This window comes from Calidris pugnax, unplaced genomic scaffold (assembly GCF_001431845.1).
Source record: "Calidris pugnax isolate Ruff unplaced genomic scaffold, ASM143184v1 scaffold31, whole genome shotgun sequence".
Taxonomy (NCBI): Eukaryota; Metazoa; Chordata; class Aves; order Charadriiformes; family Scolopacidae; genus Calidris; species Calidris pugnax.
The window spans coordinates 8,193,474-8,218,065 of NW_015090786.1; the positions used below are offsets into that span (position 1 = coordinate 8,193,474).

The 24,592-nt window shown below is 38.4% G+C and overlaps 1 protein-coding gene across 3 annotated transcripts in view; it reads left to right on the forward strand.

Annotated features, from left to right (window-relative positions):
- Positions 1-24,592, forward strand: part of SPTLC3 (serine palmitoyltransferase, long chain base subunit 3) — a 93,095-nt gene that overhangs the window by 19,373 nt on the left and 49,130 nt on the right. For 2 of the 3 annotated variants that reach the window (XM_014966340.1, XM_014966338.1), the window contains exons 2-4: positions 19,282-19,473; positions 21,044-21,198; positions 22,148-22,296. In XM_014966340.1, coding sequence (XP_014821826.1) covers positions 19,348-19,473; positions 21,044-21,198; positions 22,148-22,296 — 430 coding nt within the window. In that variant the 5' untranslated portion in view covers positions 19,282-19,347. Of the gene's footprint in view, positions 1-2,991; positions 3,120-19,281; positions 19,474-21,043; positions 21,199-22,147; positions 22,297-24,592 lie in introns of those variants that run through there. The other variant, XM_014966339.1, reaches the window with a different exon arrangement.

Sequence of the window (24,592 nt, forward strand, 5' to 3'; positions counted from 1 at the left end):
ACAGAGTGTTGTAATCCTGTGATTTTGTTATAAAAATGTTAACATTTACAGGAAACAAGATTTCATGCAATGACAAGTTATGCAAATTCTTAAAGCATCAGGTAGGCATGCTTATTTTTATTCCCTGCCGAACACTATAGGTGTCAAAAATGTATGTGGTTGGGGAAGGGGAGTGTTTTATGAGAGGAAGAAAACCCACCTACACAGTTTGTTCTTTCAGCTTGGTAGCATTATACAATCTCGGTTGGTTTTGGCCTCATTCCCTATAGAAATGAGGCGCATTTAGTGGTTCTGTCTGTCAACTCCCTAACAACTTGTGAACTAGTTGGCCATTTTCAGTCAGATTTGGCAAAGGCATATAATCCACTCTTTTCTTAAAGTAGGCAGCTGGGCACAGAAGAAAGGCCCTGCACGTTCCCTGTTGAAAGAGAAGCTGCTGTGTGAACTCATTCCCCCTGTACCCTGGACAATCTGCAGTAGAAAGGAGATTTTATCTACATCCCAAATAAAAAAGAAGTTTCTGTTAATGTGTTGCTTTATTTGACACCAAAGTTAGTCAACATGAGACACACGTAGAAACCCAGAATTTATCATTCCCAGAGTTCATGGTGCTCTGTTTACTTCTGCTCTAACTCGTTTCTGCGTGGTGCATATCTTATCATTGCAGTTCTCTGGAATTTATTTAGTCTGTAAACTTTCTGAGATAAAGACTTTATTTTCTATCCTTTTCTTGTAAAATACTTGGTACACATAGGAGCAGAACCTTCTTCATTCGCAGGGGTTTTCATCAGAGTCTTCCCACTTTTTGAAATACCAGTGATTTGTTTTCATTATTTTGTAAAGCAGTTTACCCGTCTCCCATTCTTGTTGCCACTAGTAAGTCAGGATAGAAAAATGTATCTTGATCTCATTTCTCACGGGACATTTCTCCTCTACCAGCCTGTCTACACATGAAACTTGAGTTCAAGTTAAAGGCTATTCATTTGCAGTAATTCAGCTCTACTTCAGTCATGCTTCAGCTCTTCATCTTTAGAGGAGACTGGTCCAAAGGTGAGCAGATTCAAACTCATCACTGTCATCTGGCTGGTGTTTTCCCATTTCGCAAAGACTTCATGATTTCAGTTCACCTCCTGTTGATCAAGCATCTCACCTACTCTGCAATGGCATTTTATTGGGAGCTGTATTTCGGGACAAAAGCATAAGGGCAGAATGGAATGGATGCAAACCTGTCACTTGGTGACAGGTACTTTCTGTAAGCTCGGGCTGAAGATTGATGGTTAGGCATTTTAGAGAACTCTGACTGCTTCTGCCTTGAGATTTAGGCAATCATAATTCAAATATTTTGTTTTTCAGAGCTACCATAGAATAACTTGAATAGTGTGGAAAGCCTATTAAAGAGCTTTTGACTGGGTATCCAAGAAGGGCTTTTGCCTAAAGAATGTGGTGTAAAAGACTGGCAGAAGATGGTTTGAGGGTTCTTTAGTTTTCTTGTTATTTTGAGTGATGTTTTGCTGGGGAAGCTGATGAAATATCTCTGCACCCTGACACTTCTCAGTAAATAACCACTATGGTTGACTGACAATAATTTGTTTGCAGACTTCACTGTTCACTGCTCATTCCTATCTTTCTTTTTTCCAGCACTGTACGTCTTCCTGGCTTAGGGCTAACATTTCAAGGCTACGTTTAGTCACTGTTGCACAGTATGTTGCATTTTTGGTTGTGCTACATGCCCATTTGTCTGTGTGGCCAAAAACCCCAGCCATTTGCCACAGGACTTACACAGGGTTTGCAATGCAATGTTTCAGCAGAGATATGAGAGGTGGGCATCGATCATGTGTAATGCAATCATATTTGCCAACTATACCTTTTTGGAATAGGAGACAGCTTTACATATGAGATCATGTTGATAAACAGAGTTAGCAAGTCTGATGATAAGTCTTCTGGCACAATTTCTTGAAACTTGTGGTAGAGGCAAATGGAAACCGGTGTTACTTTCTATGCTATTTGACAAAAAAAAATTCTTAACTTGAAATAACTGCTGTTTTTTTATTAACCTCATTTAGCCGTGGTTAAAACAAGAAAACACACCTGTGCTTTATCTGTTCTCATGTTCTGGCTGATCATTGCAAAACTGAACAGGAGTTTGTGATTTGGGGTGTTTTTTCAGCCAATATTGTTCTACATGTAAGATTTAGCAGGACTCATAAACAACACTCTTTTAACAATTGAGTAGGTAAGAACATTGTCAGGACTTTGAAACTATCTGTGTTTTGAAAAGAGAATTAAATTGGAAAAACATAACTTAAAACTGCACACGTATGCAAGACATTGCAAGGGAAGGATATCCCTAAAGCTGCCGGAAACAGGTCTTTATATATGGATACTGGTCACTTTTGAAGTAGGAAAATTAATTCTTGAGCTACATAATATCTAATTTATCTAATATTGCTTTGTTTCAGGTATTCAAATTACTCATCAGCTAGATACAAAACCATGTATGTCATAAGCCAAGCAGGTTACAATTATAAACAGTTTGGTTTAGATCCCACTTTCACATCTGTTATGAGAAAAACATACTTGTGAATAAGACATACCTGCCTGGCACAATTCCTAATTATTCAAGTGGCAATAGCAGGCACAAGGAATCACAGCTGAACTTCTGTAATTCCTCACTTTCAAGTCAAGGTCAGTAAAATCGGTATTAGTCAACGGAAGGGACAAAGCTCTCTCCCAAGTGACAATTGGCCAGTCAGGTGGAAAAGAGGGGGGTGAGATAAAGCAGTGGTTGAACTGGAGAGTCTGGCTGGCTGGGTTGTCCTGAGGAGCGAGCTGCGTTCAGCAGAGGCAGCGCTGGGGTGGAGTGAGGTGGAGCCGCCCCAGGGAGCAAATTGCACTGTGAGAACTAGGTCAGGGGAGTGCCCAACGCGCTGGGGGTGCCGGCGTAGCCGCGGGGTAGAGAGAGAAAGCCAAGAGGAGGTGAAAGGTGGATGGGTTGAGTCTGTGGCAGGTGATTTCAGCCAGGGTGAAGACAAGCAACTAAAGAGAAGGAATGGCGCAAGGAGGGGAAGATGTGGATCTGTAAGCAGCTGCAATCTCAGAGGAAGGGAGTTGGGGTTTGGGTGGGTTTTCTTTTCCTTCCTTTTTTTTTGCAAATAGCAAAGAAATAGAACTGGCAAGCGGGTAGCCACAGAAGCATGAATCATTTCATAGCCAGAATGTGTATTGACTAACACGTAATACTCTGAAATGAAATACTTCGATGTTGACTGAATGTTTAGTTAAAAGCAGCAGTGCTTGCCGTGGCTGCTGCCACCAGCTTTTTACCATATTCCCATTAGGAGAATTCTAGCATAACCTTTTTTTGTAACTGTTTGCAATGCACTTGTTCTGTTCATCTGGGGTAGTGAGAGTGCCTTAATCCATTTTGTCATACATTCTTTAAGAATATATTTAAATTTAACAATTTTCTTTCCATATCCATAATTGGGCCGTAGTATTTCTGGGGAAATGTGGTCTCTTCTGCACTATGTCTCTTAAGATACCAGAAGCAGATTTGAGGGCTGTGTGGGACCGAGACAGATCATAGGAAATCAGGATAGAGTTGCAGTTTTTTTGTGTAGGAATGCAAGCCTTCAACGTTATTCTACTGAGGTTTGTAACACAGGAAAAAGTTGGTAATGCGTAGCTCTTGTTCACTGCAGAGACACAGGGACATATATGGAATTTCAAAATAACTCAGCTCTGCTTTGCAAACTAAGTGGTCAGATTTTTTGAATGGCTGCCACATAAAATAAAAATCTTTCATAATTCTGTGGTCTGTGATCCTTTCTCCTGACAGCACAGGAATGCCCGTGTCACATATTTTCCATTCTTGGCATGAGTTTACTCCCCCAGAGGTTATGTTCTGTTTTAATGCAAATAATCTACATGGTGTGATGCACCTGAGTGAGGGTACTTTAGAGATTTGACATTCCATTGCAGTCGAGACATAAATGATAATCTGAACTTTAAGCATAACTATATTCTTATTTTCTGTCCTTCCTGTGTATCTTCACTTACCACTGCTCTGACAGTTGCGTTTTCAGTTGTCTAAGTGTGGTGTAGGACCTATACAGTCTTATTACGTGGCTGTCATCCAGCAATTTTGGCATACAGTGGACAGATCTAGCCAAGCCTACCTTTTTGAGCAATAGTTTGGTAGAATCCCAGTTTGGATACTCTTCCATTGTTCAGGGTTTACCTTTCCAAAAAAACTTGTAATCTGTTTTGTTCATTAACAAATGACAGAGGATACTGGGGTTTACCCCTGTGCTTTGGCTTATAGTGATTCTGTGAGCAATGCATTTGATTAGGCAAACCTGTAAGTAAACTACATGAATACAGAAGTTATGTATTAGAGTACTTGACATGAAGTGACATAACCTCTCTGCATGCTTTTCTCTGTCTCTTTTGAAATGGGCATAACTTTTTGTTGGTACATTTCAAAGTCCCTCAAGGAAGCTGGTGCCTTTCACTGTACGTTTCTGTGTCATTTCCACACAACAGCTGCGATGGACATGGCTGCACTGAGCACTTAGCCCTGAACTGCCTTAACCCTCCTTTCGTCCAAAAGGAGAAACTTTCATTTATTTTTCTTTTAACTTGACTTAAAGCTAGAGCTTATAGTACACTTTGGGGATTAGAGTCTACAACTGGATGGGGATATGGTCTGCCATCTCCTTCTGGGTGGATGTAGGCAAGACTCAGGCCAGACCTCTGATTGAGCTGAGTCCTGTTCCAGAGCCACTACCTCCTGCAGAGGGAAGGTTCTGCAAAGGTGTCTTGCTTTCGTAAAACTCAGCGTCAGGAAGCAGGTGGTGGCTCCTGTACGAGCTGTGAGCCGGGAGCCCCTGCGTGTCACTGAGGCAAGACCTTGCCTTTGGGCCTTGCAGAAATCACCTGCCACATGGACTGACTTGGTGCAGAATAAGGAGTGTAGCTTGGCAGCAGAGGGCATTATGTGCGATCTCCTGCCAGCCTGGAGTGGAAGCACTGCTGGTTAAAGAGAAGAGTGAGACATCGTTTGAAACATGAGGTCCTCCCATAATTCAAGGAATTATTTGAACAGGTAACTCAAGCTAATCACATAGCTTAGCCTTTACAGCTGACAGTTCTGTTTTCTGGAAGCAAGATTCATCATTTTTAGAGGTTTCTCCAGGGCTGTGTGCTGGTGCCCACAGCTGCGTTTCCCAAGTATTGAGTTGTGCTTTCTTTGGATCTCACGGTGCCTTAGCTGTATTCCCCCACTGACAGACCCTGGATTCTGCCTCATGAGTCCCTGCTGCCGGGCAACTATATGTCAGTTCTGTTCTAGGAGCTTCCACTTCCTTCCTCCTGAGCAGAATGCAGAAAAAAAAAAAAAAGTGAGATGCAGGAACTGAAATTGGTGTTTTACTATACTTTTTATCTTCCAACAGCTACTGTGCTCTAAGAGATTAGTTTTGATCCATGAAAATGAAGAAAAAAGGTGGGGGGGGGGGGTATGAAATTGGTCCACAAAGGGAGATATTCTTGAATTATGGTGGTTGTTCTGCATGTCCCTCTTGTCATTCTTCGTTTTGTATCAACTGATTTTTTTACACAGGCTGAAGTTATTCCATTAGTCCATAAGGGAGCTGTCAGGATGGACACAGAAGATTTCTAAATTCAGTTTAGGTAATTAATTTTCTATATAAGAATGAGGGGAGCACAGAGCTTCATTCCCTGTGGAGTGGAAAGGAATGTAAAACAAGGAGTTATCAGAGTATAATAGTATTGTTTCAGAATTTTCTGGGAAGCATTATGTCTGAAACATCTGAATATTTACCTACAGGAGTGTCTCCCTGGATAGGTTTTGTGAGGAGTTTATGTGCATGAGACCTCAGGTACTGGGTACTTTTTTTCCCCCAGAGTAACTGAGCTGTATTAATTCTTTATCAATTGATTTGTACCATGAGACATGCTAGTGAGATCATATTACTTTGCACATGTGGACATTGCTGAGAAGTAAATTATATTTTTCTCTGCTAAATGCTAGGATGTAAGGATGTAGAGGATGTAGTTGGTTGAACTGAAGTTGTCAGAACAAATCTGAGACCTCTCTTCACTGCAGCTGAGTGAGACACTGGCACCTTTTGTCATTGCTTAGTATTTGCCTCATTGCATATATGTATTTGTAGCAGCCATGATAGACAGGCACGACATTAATCTTAAGTTCAGGTTTGTAATTTTTTCCTTTTTTTTGCAGATATGGAAGGGTAGAGGTGAAACATGAGGTCTTCTGAAAAAGGTTTATTTATCTTCTACATGAAGTTTTACTGTGACATGCTTATCACATGTAACTTTAAACAACAACTGTTTTTTTCATAAATATGAGACTATTTGTTTTACTAGTACTTTAAAATCTTTGCATTTTTATGGGCTTTAAAACTACTTTTTTTTTTTTTTTCACAATGGTCATGTTTGAGAAGTAAGATTAGTAGATAGCTATCTTCTGTCACTCCCGAAATGTATCAGGTAGCTCAGGAGTGTGTATGGTTGATCAGAGCTTCAGCACATCCCTCTAGATGATCCTGCCCAGTCTTTACTTTGCCACCTGCTGTTGGTCTCGGTACTTCCCCAGTTTAGGAGCACAAGGACAGAAGTATTATCCTAATGGAAAAGTCAGAGAAACACTATCAGATCTCCTGGAGGATTGCTATACTAGAATGATGTGGCGTAAAGATGTTAATGAGATAGAGGTAACAGGGGTCTTGTGTGGCCACAAAAGAACTACAAAAAAGAAAAAGTCTAGACAGTCTTTATTAGCCAGAACTTTGTTCAGTGATTTGTAAGGTGTAAGGAGAACAGATTTAAGTTCTCCAAATACAGACAGTTGCCAAAAGCTGGTGTCATGTTAATTTTATTGTCAACAGAAACTCAATCTATCTACTCTCTTCTTCCACTTTAGAGGTTCTCTAAACCATCCTTGAATTTTGTTCTGTGCAAAATGTTTATCAGCTATTTTCAGAGTGCTCGGTCTTTTCTGTTCCATGTTTCATGTCATGGTGAGGTTTCAGGACGTAAGGTAAATGGGAAAATTAGGTAATAAGGCTTAAAAGCCTTATCTAGTCTGTTTCTCTACAACAAAGCAGACCCAGTTTTATCTGGATCCAGTTGTATGCTAGAGTATCTTGTAGGCTGTTCTGGAGCCTCTTAGCCCATAAGCTGTGCCACTGTGTTTTGGGATTTTGTTAAGAGACAGCACTGCTTTCTGATACCTTTTGCTTGACAATATTAGCTTAGACTATACATAAGATGTTCCTGACATAGGTTTGTTTACACCCATCTTAAATACCACCATTGCTCTAGCTTCATGTTTAACTGCTTTTACCAGCAGAAAATTCTTTCTAATGTCTGATTTAGATCACTTTGGCTATGATTTATGCATGTTGGTGCTTTCCAGAGCATAGAGGGTTCTCTACCTCTTGCAGTTACCTTTCACATGTTTGAAGCTTCTTAGGCTGCCAGTCATTAGGGTTTTCTCTTCTCTTTAGACTAAATAATTCAGATTCTTTCATTCTTTCCTCATAACTTACTTGACCAGACCTTATGCTTCTCTTCTCAGCTCTCTGTGTTTGGTTCACCTCTTCTTTCTAAAACGCACTGCCCAAAGCTGGATGGAGTACTTCAGCTGAGACCTGCATACTGCTTGGTAGTGCTGGAGTGGTTTGTCCTTTTGCCCTTAACATTATTTTCTTAAGTTTTCTTAAGAAAGGCTGGGTTTTCTGCTAGCTCCTTTTGGCTTTAATATTGCTTCCTATAGAGTTGCCTGCTATTTCTGAGTACAGTTGTGCTCTCCTGAAATCTGTTATTCTGCTGTTCCATTTCCTGCTTTTCCTAAGTCCCTTGATTTCAACCATTTTATGATCAGTATAAATGAAAACTTTAAGTTAAGATACCCTAATGTCTACTTAACTACATCCAAGGTGCAGCAATGTTTTGAGTATTGGTTTTTAATTTACCCCACGACAATATGGAAAGAAATAATATTGGAGGTAAGATAAAAGCTTGTGAAATGTCTACAGCTGTTTTTCCCATTAGCAATGGGTCTAATGAAGCCTGATCTCATCTTGTTTTGTGTCCAGCATCTTCCACCACCCCAAGCTTGCCTACCACATTCTCACTTTCCAGATGGGCAAGAGACTGAATGTGCTGAACCTTGTTCAGAGCTATGTAGGTGCTGGCTCGTGGGTCGTTACAGTTACACTTGAGTAATTCACTCTAAGAATGGCTAAAGAGCCAAATTATTGCTGCCTTTCCTTTCAGCACATGGATTTGGATCTCTTTGCTCTATCAAGATCAGATTGTCTTGAAGCTTTCAGGAAAGCTTTTATCTTGAAGACCTCTGTTCTTCCATCAGATGTGTTTGAAATCGGTCTATGAGCTCAAAAGCTACTAGAAGGTACTTGCAGACAGAGGGATAGCATGAGGGCATAAGTCATTGCTTTCTTAGAAAACATGTTAAAATTGTTCAAATCCAAAGGCTAATTCAACTGACTTTTTGCTTCTTGCTATTCATTTGAAAAGATGCCTTCCTTTGCTGAACCAACAAAACGTGCTTCAGTCACACCTTTCTCTCCGTGTTCTTGCACCTGACTACTGTCTCTCAGATTTATGGTGTGCTGCTTTTTCCTAATCCTTGTCTTTTCAGCCAAGAACCACAGCCTGCACATGTTTGGATCTTGGTAGATATGGATCTACTGATTGACATGGTACATGGTGGGGTGAGGACTTTGCTTTTGTCTGTGTCTAGACTGCTATGAAACCTGAGGAAAGCATTTATTTAAGGGTGATTTCAGAAAACCTGGTAGTTACAGAAAGTTCAGAGGAGAGAAAGGCAGCCATTTTCATGTTATGACTTACGTAATTACTGGAACAACTTAAAAAGAGTATTTTAATGTATGATGTAGTAAAAAAATAATCGTGTAACAATTTATTTCTACATTCTTTTTTATTAATCTTCCAGCAATTGAAGTAGAATTCAATTATTTTGTTATTAACTCTAAAATTGAATTAGCCAATTTAATAATCGTTCATTAATATCATTGCAACTAAATAGATATTAAGAAGCCATCAAGGCCCAGATCATCTTTTTCAGTTGTGCAGGCAGAAATTGAATTGAGTGGGAAGGGACCACCTCTTGCAGAACTGTTGTACCACTTCTGGGATCCTGGAGGAGTCCACCTGTGAGTTCCTTATAGGTACAGAGGTGGACATTACTTGATCATAACAGACTGAAAACACCTTTTCTTGATATTTTCCAAAGAAAATATCACTAGAGAAGGATGTTACTTTTCCTATAGTATTTTAGGGGGGGAATATGAAGTAATTAAATGGGTATCATCTGTTAAAATATATAACCTTTCTGTATTAGTGCACAAGTTGATGAGTCTTAGGTTACTCTGTAAACTTTCTGAGGCTGTCACAAGGTAATTTGAGGGTAGGTGGGTTGCAGCCCGTGTCATGTTGTTAAATTAAGTGGTACACTGATTTGATCACGTCTGCTGGTTCTGATGCGGGCTTTGGTATAGTCCATCTGACTAATTATGCCATGGGCACTGCTGCCAAGTTGCCTAACTATTATTTAAATGAATTCCTGTCTTCTTGCTTAAGACAGCTTCTCTTGTGTTTGAAGGTGTCAAACTATTCATTTTCTCAACTTTATTCCCACTGTGATGTGCTGTGAGACTATTGGCACGTTTATAGGATGCCTGTCTCCCTCATCATCCTTGAATTCTTCTGTCCTAAAAACCCATGTGCTCTACAATAAGTGAGTTTATTCTGAATGTTGTGGGTTTCTTTCCCTAGGGCTCTTTTTTGATGCTTAAGTCCAATCCTAGCTCAGAGGAAGTCCTTTTCTACCCAGATAGTTGTCTTCCTACTGAGTTTATAATTCCCCTCTCTGTAAAACTAGCAACACAAATCCCGATTTCCTCTTTCCCAGCTGTTCTGGAGAAATTCTGCTTTTCCCATCATTAAATTGTTTTTTCCCATCATTAAATCTTTCGATTGTGGTATTTCATACCTCTCTCTTTCCTCTTCATCTGTGGAATGCCAAGAGATCTGTATTTAAGTGTAATCTAAATGTAGTTCATTACTGCTTTTACTAGAGGTAGCATAAATCCAGCTAAGACTCTGATTGCATTAACAAAATTGGTAATTATTTTTCTGTCATCACCTTTCTTGAAATACGATATGCTATTTCTTGCAATAATAGGAATATCTTTGAGGGCACACTGTTTCAACTTAACCTGTGGAACTCTCAGAATAATTAGAATAATGCACAACTTTCAGGTAGGAAATATGAATGCTCTAAATTATATTTGTGATCCTTTAACAAGAGACCTGATATATTTTGTCTACCAGAAGTCTTCATCAAAACCAGTGCTGTCATCTCAGGAAACCAATGAGACTGTTTCTGAAATTTTAACAAATTAAGATTGAAGCTTCTGATACATTTGGTGTGATCCAGGAAAGTCCAGGGACACATCCATTGTGATAGGGAATATATGTCTCATTATTAAACTGTTCGCATTTGTTCACCATATGTAAAATCCTGGCCCTGTTTGAGGCTGTTGTACTATATAATGGAAAGAGCTCTGGGATCCAATGGTGATTCAGTTATGCAAGTTAAAGCATAAGATCTGTCTAGTCACCTACAGCATTTCCTTCACAAAGGAATTTTGCAGGGAGAGCAATCTGATGCTAGTTAAAACATTTTCTTTGCAAAGTCACTATGTGGGAAATTGAGTTGGTGGATTGCTTCATTCAGATTTTAGCTCGGAATCCACACTCCACAAAATCACTAGCAGTCTGGTTAGATCATTTCCAGTATCTCTCCATTCAGTTACAGTCTTGATCCAAACAAATATCAGTTTCTTATCAAAAATGTATATATAAGATCCATAGAATGAATTTCTAAATGTTAAATCACTTCTGTAAGAAATTTCCCGTGTGAATAGATCATCACCAGTGATGTGTGGAAACTGACAGCCTTTGAAGTGATACCACTTCATCATCATCTTTTTTGTTTGTTTGCTTGTTCTTGAAGCCAAAGCCATGGAATTTGAATGCTCAGGAGGTAGTATGGTGTGGCCGGGCAGTGCGGATCTTGTAGCTTACTCTAAGCTTCAGAAAGAATAGCAAACACTTGCTGCATCTTGATGCCATGAACTGTGTCAGGATTGCTGTAACCCAGGCGTTTCATCCAGCTCTTTTGTCTGATTCAACATGCCTGGCTTTCTACTCTGTAATTGCTGTAAGGTTAGGAAATACCTTCTGGTGTTTGTACCTATTTGTCTGGATAGTGAACTTCATTGTTTTGTCTCTAACAATTTGAAATTATTAAGCTCCGTCTTTCCCCTTGTGCCTCCCTATTTATGTTGTGTTGAGTCCCGTTTGTATTTTCTGGGGGTGATGGCAAACAGAGTAATAGCTGGATCAGGCATACATATTCCTTTTTCCTTTTAGTGTTTCTTGCTATTGTTTGCAATGTACAGTTGTAAAGCCATTGGGAGAAGAGTTACTATGCAGGGGTTTTTATCTCCTGTGCACTTGTTTGATGTAAGTGCCTTAGTTGGTATTGGATAGTATCTGTTAGGGTTTATATTGCAATTTCTGAAACTTACGGCTCAAAGTAGTGTTTTCTTAGATTTTTGTCTCTGTCATCATATTGCATTTTCATGGTTCACTACAGGCATTTGTCCTGAGTCTGAGTACATGACTCTAAGCTTCTGTGCTGTGAGGAGATGTATGTGGCTTTTCTTTTGACAAACACTGTACTATGACCATTCCACAAAGCGCACTTCTACTTGTGGGACTAAATTCATACCAGATGAAAACATGTGCTGATCTATAGGTTTTGTGAAAATTGCATACAGTAGACAGTTTACTTAACAGTTGGAAATAAACATTCATTGATGCCAGAATGCACATTACTTGTAGTGTATGCAGGGTTAGAAATTCACATCCTGTCATACCAGCCTAAAAAACTTCTTGAATTAATACAAATATCTGCATAAAAAAATTACAAAACTAAGACAATGAAATGTGCACCTTCCAAGTTTATGTTTATTCTAGTTTGGACCTCTCGCCACTGCTGTCTCTAGGCTTTTGTCAACTTCTTCTCTTCCTGAATGTTATTTATGAGTAAGGCTTCTGCATCCTTCCAACCTCCTATGTTGTACTCAAAAGTATCATTTCAGCAGCAGAGTAAAGGGTTAGTCTGAAAATTATATAGCAAGGGTATTGTTTTCCTAATTATGTAACAATGATTTTATATTTAACAGTATATTTCTAATGTGCTTGTCATTCACATCTGTATTTTCATAGCATTAGTGTCATGGCATTGCAGGAGATGATTTCTAGGTGCTGAATTTATTATGAGATGAATGTGTTACAGTTTCACTTGTGCCCAATTGAAAAAATGATTCAAGTCGGGAAGGTGAAGATCCTGTCTTTCCATATCTTTGTTGGTATTTGCCAGTAGTATGCTGTCATGAATTTGTACAGAGAAGCTGCAAGTTTTTAATCAGTAATTAGATGACAGCTGAGTAACGAATCAAAATCATTTTCCTGGTGCTTGTGAAAAGTATAGTGAAAGCACCCAGTCTTCATACAAACTTCCAAGTACCAGAACAGAACAAGTAGCAGTTAATACTGTTCACAGGGGGCAAATTTTTCAGAGTTCCTGAGTTGTTAAATTCTAAATCTCTGGACCGTTCAATAGCACATGGATTCCTAGGTTGTTCTGAAGGTGTCTTATATTTTCTAAACCTTCTGCACAGTCTTGGAAATTTTACCCTTAGTCCTTATTGATTGCCTTACTGCTAGGTATATATCTTTTCTTGACAGTTCAGCAGAAATCAATTATCCGTTTAAATAAGGATTCTGCAGACACGCAGTAATAAGGACTAAAGTGGTTTTTTGCATTGGTTGTTATTTATAGTTTGTGTTATATGAAAATTATACTTTCTTATGGCTTTATCACATTACAAGAGACTGCGACCTTTATTAAGCACGTTCTACACACATAAGTTTCTCAACTATTTTTAATTTAAGTCTTGTCTGTATGGCTCAGTAAGCTATGAATTTCCCCATGTAGCCATTTTAGAAACTTAAGCCTGTAAGGTCTGAAATGTGTTGTAACAGAAAAGAAACCACGTATTTAAAGGATATTGTTACCAGTAACTGGAAGAGATTGTGTCAATAGTATACTCATTATAGGAATATTCTAATTCAGTTTCCTTTTTCTTCTCCTTGGGACTGCATACAATCATTAAGAAAGCCTCAGTGTCTACTGGATGCCTAAGTATGGTGATTTGGGGAAAGCATAATAATTATGGGAGTCAACCTGGTGGGCTCACATAGAACCTAACAGTTTCATTCTTTGAGACCCAGCCTTCTGGTGACAGTGGTCCGTAAGGGACAGAATTGCACACAAGCCACTTCAAACTGTGACTGTCCAGTGGCAAGCTCTGAGTGGGATTCAGCTGGACCATGCCCTTCTCACAGCTAAAATGGGATCCTGTAGTACCCCATCTTCAGCTTCTGTTCCAGAGGGATATGAGCCTCTATAGGTCCTGTCATCCGCATGTGGCTGTCTAACATCCTAGGACATCTAAAATTGCCTACATTTAGGGCTTTGTCCCAGATGCTTTTCTTCCAATGTTAGTGAGGAAACATCTGTGTAGAACCAAACCATCTGCAAGCAATCAGATGTTGCATCAGCGATTATCAGTCAGTTCTACTGTCAGTTGTCAGCTGTAGCAATGCACTGTCCTAATTTGCTCAAGATTTCAGTGTCGTCTTGAAATCTGGCAGATATTGAGCAAACATGGCTATCACTTGGTTCAGTTTTCAACACCTATCTATTCATATACATATCTGTCTTGGAAGCTTTATGTAGATCAATCAGCCTTCATTGCTTTGTTAATAGGTTTTATGCAACAACAGGATAAAATTTGATCCAGAAACAGAAGAAACTTTCTTCTTAAAATGAGGGAGAGTAAAACTAAAGTTTTGTCTGCTTCTGGGTCAGATTTTATTCCTAGAAGGGAACTTACATTTAAAGACATTAGTATTGTCCCAGTAGTTTTATTTCAGGGATGTAGCTGTCTGCACCTACTGCTGCTGTATTGGAAGTGGCCATAATAGCTCAAAAAAATTTAATTAAGGAGAGGTTTCAAAAAGTAGATTGGAATTTCTGGATTTCTTTAGAGTTTATGTTGTCTTTACAAAACAGACTTGCATGAAAACATGAGTTCTTAGGTTTCAGTTTCCTTGATGCAACTCCACTGGCACAGGTTTACTCCTAACTTACGCCAGTGGTTAACTCTTTGCTAGTGAATTAAAAGGGGCCAGCACACAGGTTTAGTACCAGGACCCTCTGTCCATGCTGGCCAGTTCCTAGCTGTCCCCTTCATGCCAACTAGTGCTATTCCAGAGGCAGCAGGACCTAATTGGAACAAAATATTTTCTCCTTGCTTTAAGGGCAGTATTGAACAAATATTTAAATATTATTTGTGCTCTTGCATTGTTATCTTTTATTTTTCTTTCTACTGCAAATATCATGTTTTGTAACTATTCCTTATAAAAGTCTTGGCAGGAGTGGGCTTAATAGACTTCAAGATTAGTTTACATTATTATAAAAGCAAGCTATTTTGATAAAGATTGTATGTCCATTGTAGTCAGTATTTTATACTGATGCCCATTCTAGTAGCACTGTTAGAACTGTTGTTAGTGATAATTTCTCAATTTTAAAAAGCGAAGACGTTTAGGAGGGGATTCTTCATTAGGGGAGAGTTTCAAAATACTTTGCATAACTACAGAATATGGGGATCTAAGAGGTATTGCACTTAAAGCTGACTTCACTACATTGACATCACTCCTGTTGACTTCCTTGGCATCAAAATCTTGCCCAGGAATTCACTTGCTGTGAGCATCCCATTGGAAACCCACTTGCAGCTGTGGCATAAGGCTGCTGCCAGATCTGTTGACATGGGTTCTCTCTAACTATGTGCTACAGTTATGAGGCTGAGCTGCCAGTGTGGTCTTTAGTATCAAGAGTACAAGACAACAGGATCTAATAAGGGAAGCAGAGACTGAACACACAGGAGTTGCATATCCTGATGGTGCTTTGGCTTCTGAGAAGTCAGTGAAAGCTTAGATTTGTCAACCTCCATGGCAAAACATCCATTTTGAATTTCATCTATAGCCTTTCTGCCTTGGGCAATTAGTAATTTCCCTGTATTTGTGCCTGGAAAGTATACATACTCTGTGGCAGACTACTGAGAAACTATTTTGATTTGGAATGCCAGCAGAATTTTTAAAGCAAGCCAATAAACCATGGATTAGTGTGTCACAAAGGGTATTTACTCAAGATTTTTAGGTTGCTGAGTAACTCTGGACTGTTGCTTGAGTCTTTTTGCCAGAGAAATTGGGGGTTACAAATAAGATACCATTTTTTAAAAGCTAATTAGGGAGATGCAGGGAATGGAGTCCACCAGGAATCTCTTATTGGACCTGTGTTCTCTCACCCCTGCCCAAAGGGGTGAAGAGAAGTAGGTGACAATATGCATTGACAATAGTGAATTCTTCAGGGCAGTGACAAGTTAGCTCTGGACAACAAGCATTGCAGAAAGTTCTTACTGGTAGTGTGTAATGCTAATAAAACAGTAGACAAAATTGCAGGTCACTAAATAAAAAACAATGAATGAATCAGAGAGGGAAATGATCCAAGAGTGCACAAATAGCAGAATGCTCTAAATTAGGTATTTATTGCAACCGAGGAAGGATATATTGTAATCATAAGAGATTATTTCTGAAAATGTGAACTGTGGCAAGACGACAAATAGAATGTTAACAATCTTTTAAAAAGCAACAGAAAACAAGACAAAGCATCATCTGCAGATGTGTAAATCCATACTGTGCCCTCAAGTGTTGTATGCAATACTAATTCCCTTTGCACCTCAAAAAGGTATTATTGAACTTTGCAGAGTGAAGAGAAGGTTAATCATTAAAATATATTATTCTTTTTAAAAATTTTAAAATCTATGTAAGGACCAGGACACTAGACTAGAATTAAATAGATTAAGATTCTTCAGCTTGAAAAGAGAAAAGTGGAGAGGCAGAAGTAATTTCAGAAAATTATCAGTTGTATAATTGGTTGGGTAGAAAAGCTGAACACAATGATCAAAGTAAATTGTCACATGAAATTATCAGGCAATTTGACAATAAAAAAAGAAAATACCTTTTTAACAAATTATTTCTCAAAAGTCACAATTCACTTCCACAGCATTTGTGGGTTCAAAAATGATAAACAAATTCATAGCTGTCTATTGAAGACTACCAGATGTGATAACACGACCACAAAATGTGATCACAATCTCAATCTTGTGAAATCTCAAAGCCACCAGTTGCTGGAAGTTGGGAGAATATACTGAGGAAAGTATCATTCATTCTCTGTTATTGTTTTTAGAATCTTTGCCAAATCATCTGCTGTTTAGGATTGCTACAGTTGAGGCACGGAGCTAGAAATTGTACTGTCTATTACAGGTGCTATTACAGATAATAATATACTTGTGAGTGTACAAGTCAGCAGGGCACCAACTGTATAACTACTATAACTAGTGATCTCTAAATCATTTCAGGCATTTGTAGGAGATCTGCTGTATTAGATTTTGCTGCCAGCAACAGCTTAACTACATCTGTCTTCACTGTCTAGTTGGTCAAAAGGCACGGTCTCCAATTCCACCTCTTTTTTTCTAAAGTAAAACTATATGATGCCATGTAAAAAGTCAAGAGTAGTGTAATGCAAAATGACAATTAATTGTTCATCCACGGACCATTTAGGTTGACTGAAACTGTTGAACTTCCTCATGATTTTCAGTCAGTCACCCATACCCCAGTGCTTGGATTTGAAGTGCTGAACAAAAGCGTCCATATTCCCACTCTCCGGAAGCAGCAAATCCGCTTGTTTGGGTTATTCCAATCCTAAGAGTCTTTCTCCACTTTTTTTTTGGGGGGGGCTTTAGGGATGGATGAAATGCTCTTTGTTGTCCTCACTTTAGTTTTTAGGCAAGATGTCACTGTATTTTTCTGAATTTGTTTTCCCAGCCTTCTACTAACCTTGGAGTATTTGAAGACTTTTGATTTTCATCATTCATAGACTGGAGAATATGGGTCACAGTCTGACTGCACATTCTTAGTACTTCACTACTGTTGATGCCATTTACTACTAGCTGTTTGTATTAAGGACAGTAGGTGATGGTGGGTTACATGTTTAAATACGTATGTCATGCTGACTGCATAAAACAGGAGCAGCTGAAATGAGAGTTCCACTACAGAGGTTCTATTGTGGAAGAAGAGTTTTGCAACTCAGGAGTCTTATAGGAGCTTCCCTGTTCCTTTAACAATAAGATATATAACAACAAAGTGTTTCTTAATAAAAATTGATAAACAGAATCATCATGCCAGTTCTTTCCTCCAGGCTCAGGTGCGTTATCACATCATCACAGCTTGACAAGCTACAGTGTCAATTGAATTGCCAGATAGAACCATAAGTATGCTCTTAGCCCATAGCAAATGTAAGGTAATACAACTGAGCTTAATCCTTGATGAAATAGTTACTTTATCTTGTCGCTGTGTGCACACAGCTGTTGTCGCTCATGTGAAATACAACTTAACCATGTATTTAATGCATCCTCGTAAGACCTTTTTCACGGTAAGTATATTGTCCTAAAAGAGCAATTAGCTTGAGGTAGGAGTGCACGTGTAGCGTTGCTTCAAAGGTCTGCCATCACACGTTGGGAGCCAGCCCTGCATTCCTTCTCCCTCACAGACCAAGAAGTCTTTCCAAAGTCTAAATGTGTTTTCTGTTCAGTCTGACCAGCAACGTTTCCCTTTTTTGGGTTTCCTTCAAAGTCTTTATATTCTATCTTGCGCCCAACACCTTTCCACCTTTCTACACCTTTTTTCTTTTTCTTTTTTTTTCTTCCCTCCCCCCCAAGAAAACCTTGTGAATCCAGGGCTTGACAGAAAGTTACAACTGAAATGAAAATCTTTTGAGGTTAAAGGCATTTTAATGCAGTATGAATATCAATAATATTCTAGGTCTGACAAGTACTATGAATTTGTATTTGTTCCTAATATGATTATCCTATTTCAGCTTGCTGCATTACATAAATAGATAGTCTACTTTTTTCAGTTCGTCCATCCCACAGGCAGCTTTATAATATGCTCAAAAATGTGTGTTTGTGTCTTTTTTTCCTCTCGGTGTGCTTGGCAGGTTGGCTATTACTTAGATAGTAACTGCAAATGCCATGATATTTTGCTGAAATAAGGGAATTGGCTCTCTTCCAAAGAATAATCTAATAAGCCTACTGAATAGAAGTTGGTTTGAGAAGATTGCAATGAAAAAACTTAGCTTCTTTAATTTGAAAATGGAAATTTTAGAATATTTTCAAGACAAAATATTTTGTCCACACATGGTTGTAAATTTCTAGAAGTTGCTCACAATAGCGCCACTAATTCCAACAAGCAGGGTGACTTGTGTGTGTCTTCTTTTTTCTTTTTTTTTCTTTTTTTTTAAGTGGCCTTAGAAGTATGGAAGAGGTCACTAAAGTATGATTAGAAGCATTTATGAAATCAGAATAGAGAGGTCTGGGATCATAGCTGTTTTGGATACTTCCTCAGCTCTGAAGAACATCATGGGAAAGGTGCCCTATTTTAGACAGGATTTGTTGTATATAGGTTAGTTGTTGCAATGGGTTACACAAGACTTGCAGAAGCATGGGTGCAGTGTAGGTGAGTTTTTAATACTGCCCTTCCCTTTTTATAGCTCTGTCTTGCAAGAACAGAGTATCGTGGTTTCCATTTAATCACCTTTGAAATAATTGCCCAATTACACAATAATATGTGGCCAATCTTTCATAAGTTTCACATGTTTCAAAATAGACAAGGGAGTGGTGTTGAAGACACCTGCAACTGAGGGCATTGGTGGAGAGGAGAGAAAATAGAAGATACCTGTAGTGGTCAGTAACAACTGCAGTGTTAAAGGTCCTCCTCTTCAGGTACAGGTTGCATCAGCTGATGCAGTGTGAGGTCTCAATGTCTCTCCTAATTTGTGGTGTATTAGAGAAAAAGATTTGCCTTGAGGCCTAAAGTTTGATGCTTTGATGAGATGAAATGTATTAATCACAAGTTTCTGTTCTATATTTTCAGAAGAATGGCATATCAAATGGAACTGTCTACAAAAAAAAATTTGTTGAGCACTTTGAACAGGCACCAATGTATGTTGCTGTTCTTACTTTCCTGGGTTTCGGAGTGGGAACGATATTTGGCTACCTGCGAGATTTTATGAGAGCCTGGGGACTAGAAAAACGCAACATTGCTGCAGAGAGAGAACAACAAAAAGTATGTATGAAAAAGACATGTATCCAAAGCTGAGTTTTCACCTGCTTGTGAGTTATGCCCAATGACTTACCAAAGTAAGGCAGACAACTTTCATCTTAGAGAGGAACATTGCATAGGGATGAGAGGAATGGCATGCAGTGCAGAACAAACACCTGTGTATGAATATATATATATGTAAAATCATAATTTTCACCCAGAGAGATGTTCACCTTGTTCTAGGAGTGTCAGAGTAGTCTCAGAAAAATCCTGTTTATAGTGTATAAGGTAAATCCACAGAAAGGGAAAACTCAGAGAAGTCTTATTGTTAAATATATCATCTCTCCACATCTCTTAAATCCCAATTTTAATTTGTCCCATCTGGCTGTTTTACTTTGTCCTTCATAGTGACAGGCAGTGCTAACGTCTTTGTAGTTGCTGGTTTGCTGAACTGCTGGTCACAGCACTCGGGAATCATTGTCCCAGCACAAAGTGAACGTAGCCTGAATTCTTGTGAGTCCTGACTTAGAAATTTGTTTGTCCTGCATAGTTTTAAGTGAAACTTGCACCTCAGGAAGCTCAGTTGCCTTCTAACTTTGTTTAGATTTTTTTGTTGCTCCTCCTTCTCTGTGTAGTTTGAGCCATCATTTACAATAATACCAGGCATAATAGAGGAAATATGCAAATAGTGTTACTGTGCCTCTTGCAAATAAAATTCCCAAAACTGTTTCCTGTTTTGGCTTTTCCTACGCTTAATGAAATTCTTCCACTACTTAATGAAATATCATGGGTGCAGTCTTTTTATCAGTATTCTCATGGAATATCCTTTCAATTCACTTCATGATTTGGCCATTTGTTGAGCTATTTTGGTTCCAGACATGTCAGTTAAATCTTTTTGCCATCCACCATGGATTACACGTTCATTTAATTCTCTAGTCCCCCACAAACGTAACTACATGACACGTTATTTTAACAATTTATTGTATCCAGTGTCTAATATAGCTGTATTGCGGTTTCATATAAAACTTTGTTTAGATTCCATACTTTTATTTTAATTTAATTTCCAAGTAAATCTGTAGATAGAAATTAATTGTCAACCAAACTAGTTGTTTTAACTGTCTGTTTGCATGTCCAGTTTAGACCAGTAATTCCCAGATCAATTACACCGGACTATCTTTAATCTAACGTATCCAGCATTTCATGAAATATGATGAGTTGTTTATCTTTGCAGTCTGCTCCACACATTGAAAAATGCTCAATTTGAGGCATTTGTTTTCTCCAAGTGAAAGAATCATGAGTTTCAAACTTTCCAAATGTTGGACTAGAAAATTAGTCCAATTTGTTGACAATTAAAAAAAAAAACAAACCAACCAACAACAAACAACCAAACAACAGAAAAACCCACCCCCTAAAAAATGCACTGTATTTCAAGTGAATTTAAGTAAGGTATTTCCTGACTGGAGTTGTTTGTGACATAGGGACATGTGGCTGTTGTAACTCTGTTTACTAATGAATCAGTTTTTAATGGGAATGGCTTGGGTACAGAAGCAGACATTTTCCTAGCTACATAACCCTGTGCATGTTTTCAAACCAGGATTTTGTGCCACTTTATCAAGATTTTGAGAACTTTTACACCAGAAACCTCTATATGAGAATAAGGGATAACTGGAATCGTCCAATTTGCAGCGTCCCAGGGCCACAGTTTGACCTCATGGAACGTGTTACAGATGATTACAACTGGACATTTAGGTGAGTCAGCTTATAGTCTGTAGCTGTCAGCTTTTTGTAACTCCTGATACATCTGCAAAGCACAGAAAGCTGCATCTAGCCCCTCATACTTTAATCCTGAACTAATATGCATCAGCACATTTTTCTCTGAAATCAGTACCGTGCTGATAATCTGTCCCCTTTCTTCTGAGCGCTGTTTGGAAATGCAGTATGGAAGGGACTGAACTCTATCACAAATGGGGTTTGTTTGGCTGTGTCAGCACAAGTAAGACTTCTTACGCTTCGTTTATAATAATAAACCTTAAGTCAAAATATTACAGTGAAATTTGTTGTATCCCTTGGTTAGGATTTAAATCAGAATTTCTTGCATTGCATAAATGTTCCTTCTTCCTTACACAGCGAGTCTTTGGCAGTAGGTTTTAAGCAGTTTACACCTTGAGGGTTTCAGTGTATCGCAACTGTTACTGAGTTAAATAGGTATGGAAACTCACCATATAGACAATGTGTAGGTTGACCATTTTTGAGCTTATTGAAGATGTATCATAGTGTTTCCCACAGCATTTTCCTGATGTAATTTCTCTGTGGGTGTCTGAGCACTCAGGACCTTCTGGAAGCTGTTGACAATTCACTAAAAAAAAATAGTGTCTATAAGTTGTTCCCTATATAAAGTCCTGGCTTTGTTTGCTTGTTTATTTGCATCCATAAAAGCACCATTTCACCTAATACCAGTAAATTGCCATCTACAGCTTGGAATCTGGAAAACATTCTGAGCAGGATGTAGCATTTAGTCAGGAAAATAGAAAGGTTGGAAAAACTTTTAGGATGTTAAAGTATGAGGATTGTAAATTCCCAAATGGGAATTTGACAGTGGAACAAAATTTGGTGGGAAAACTTTTGGGATTTTTCTGTTCTTTTTGTTTGGGATTGGAGGACAAGTAGCACTATTCTTTAAAATTTGCTTTAATTATAGGTTTACAGGAAGGATTATCAAGAATGTAATCAATATGGGTTCTTATAACTACCTCGGCTTTGCAGAAACGGATGTTAATGCTTTGAAAACTGTGACCATAGAGTTACAAAAATATGGGACCGGAATCTGCAGTACCAGACAGGAAATGGGTAAGTAAACAGCTGGACGACCACCAAAGTTTCTGTAACTATATGCTTTTCTTTACAGATATCTTGAAGGAATTGGATACTTAGAGAATTTTAGTCACATTAACAATTACTTGTTTCACTATTAAAAGTGATGCGGTGTTTTTATTCAGTATCACATGGGGATTTTTTTAAAAGGAAAAACATTATTGATTTTTGGAAAAGCACATCCAAACGTGTCATCTAGTAGCCTGGGATTTTTAATGATGGAAGTAACAGGCTTATTTTTAAAAGAAGTAAAATAAACATTGAGACTTCAGGAATAGTTCTAGGGCAAATTTAATTGCATCATAGATTTATATCAGTTACCACATACTGAGCTTTTACATAATTTTTTTTTTTAATCCCACATTCTAAGAATATATTGTAATGTTTCATGAGACATTAGTGGGGCACAACATAGAAATTTCCAGTGTGCTTCTAAGGAATGAATTCAGGAAGGCTCCGTCTGATTTTTTTGGTTTATATGTGCTGTGTGATTTGTGTACTTTTTCAGTTTGTAGACTGCGTGTAGTCTTATCTTCGATTGTATATTTTTACACAAAGCCTTGCTTTCCTAATGGTGTCATCAGCCTGGGTTTCAGAAAAAAATAAATAAATCGAGCCATAGAACGCAAAGGGGAGTTTCTCTTCAGGCTTTATCTTTCTTGGGAGCTATCAAAATTGAAAAAGGTAGCATGGAGAAGTCTTCTGTAGACTTTCCCCCCAACCCCCACCCAGTCCAGCAGCCTGAAAAATTTTCTTTTTGTATCTGTCAAAGAAAACTCTTTTCCTCCATAAACCTTGCGAAAAAAATTTATTTCATTTGGGTTTTTATTTAAAGTCTCATTTCCAGACAAAAAATAATGCAAACCTTGTCATCTGCTACTTACCTTATCATCATAGTTTAACTTGCCAATAATAAATATTGGCAATAATAAATAAATAAACCACTCAGAGAGGGTTTACAGATTGACCCTCCTTTCCTTATAGGGTCACCATATGGGTCCTTACAGGTGACCCGTACGGTGACTGCAATGTATTGTTTGACCTTAATTGTATGCTTGAGAGTGGTCACCATTACTAGTCATCTAAGGTATTGAAGGAGCATTTTTCTGTGTCTTGGATTCTATTTTGCCTGCAAACTTTTCATGTTGGTTTCAGTAGGTCAAAGAATATGCCTGGTATTCCTCATTCTTTCTGTCACATAATTTTTTAAATGGAACACTTGCACAACTCTGACTTACTGTCAAAAAAACCCAATACTTTATGAAAGGATTACGTCTTCAGATATTAAAATCTTATTAGTTAACTTAGTCTAGAGAGCTGATGTATACAGATTTCTAGGACTTTCTCTTCATCTGAACTTTTGCTCAGTGTTTGAAGTTATCTTGACAGAAGTTATTTTGACAGACTGAGTGAAGTTTTAGATTCATTCTAATTGCTTCCACAACAAATAGTCCCATGAATTTCATTCAGACTATTCTGTGAGAATGCAAGTGCAAGAATGGGCTCCAAATAAAGAACATTGTACAAGTCTCGTTGGTATCAGTCCTTTAGGGAGCGAATTTCAAAGAGAAGCTTGAATATGAAGAGTTATTAATAGAAAAGCAAGGTGTTAAGACCAGGTTTAGATAGTGTAATTGAGTAGTCATAGCATTTTGTCCTAGGTAGCTAGTGGAGAGCCTGTATTTACGTAGTCAGTGGAAAGAAAGGTTGCTCAATTCTGAGCAATGCTTATTTCATTGGCCCTGGCTCTGTTGGAACCTCTCTACCGCCGAGAACTGTATCAACAACCTAAGGAAAATAGCTTCTTATTCGTAGTGTTTCCCTCGTTTCTTTTTCCTTTACCCTTTTGTGCTGCTTCAGTTCTATTCTGGTTCCTGGTTGAACAGATTTGAAAAAATCTATCCAAGTTTAATATATATACATGTATACTTTCAAGAGAGACGTAGGGAAGGGTCTGTAGGAAAGGTGTTACCTTTTTAAATTATTATTTTCCATCTTCATCTTAAAAAAAACAGGACAGAATGGTTTTGTTCTGGGCAGAAAATGTTTAAAAACTTTTGTTGTTATTATGTGGCTGAGCTAAAGTGGTTGGAGGTAAAAATGCAGTGAGCTGTAGGAGCCAAGGCTACAAATTGCCTGTGGGGTCCTAATCCAAGAGAGCACTTGAACAACAAGGAGAGGTGCCATGCTGGACCTTACTACCACCAAGAAGGAGGGGCTGGTGGGCCACGTGAAGCTCAAGGGCAGCCTTGACTGCAGTGACCATGTGATG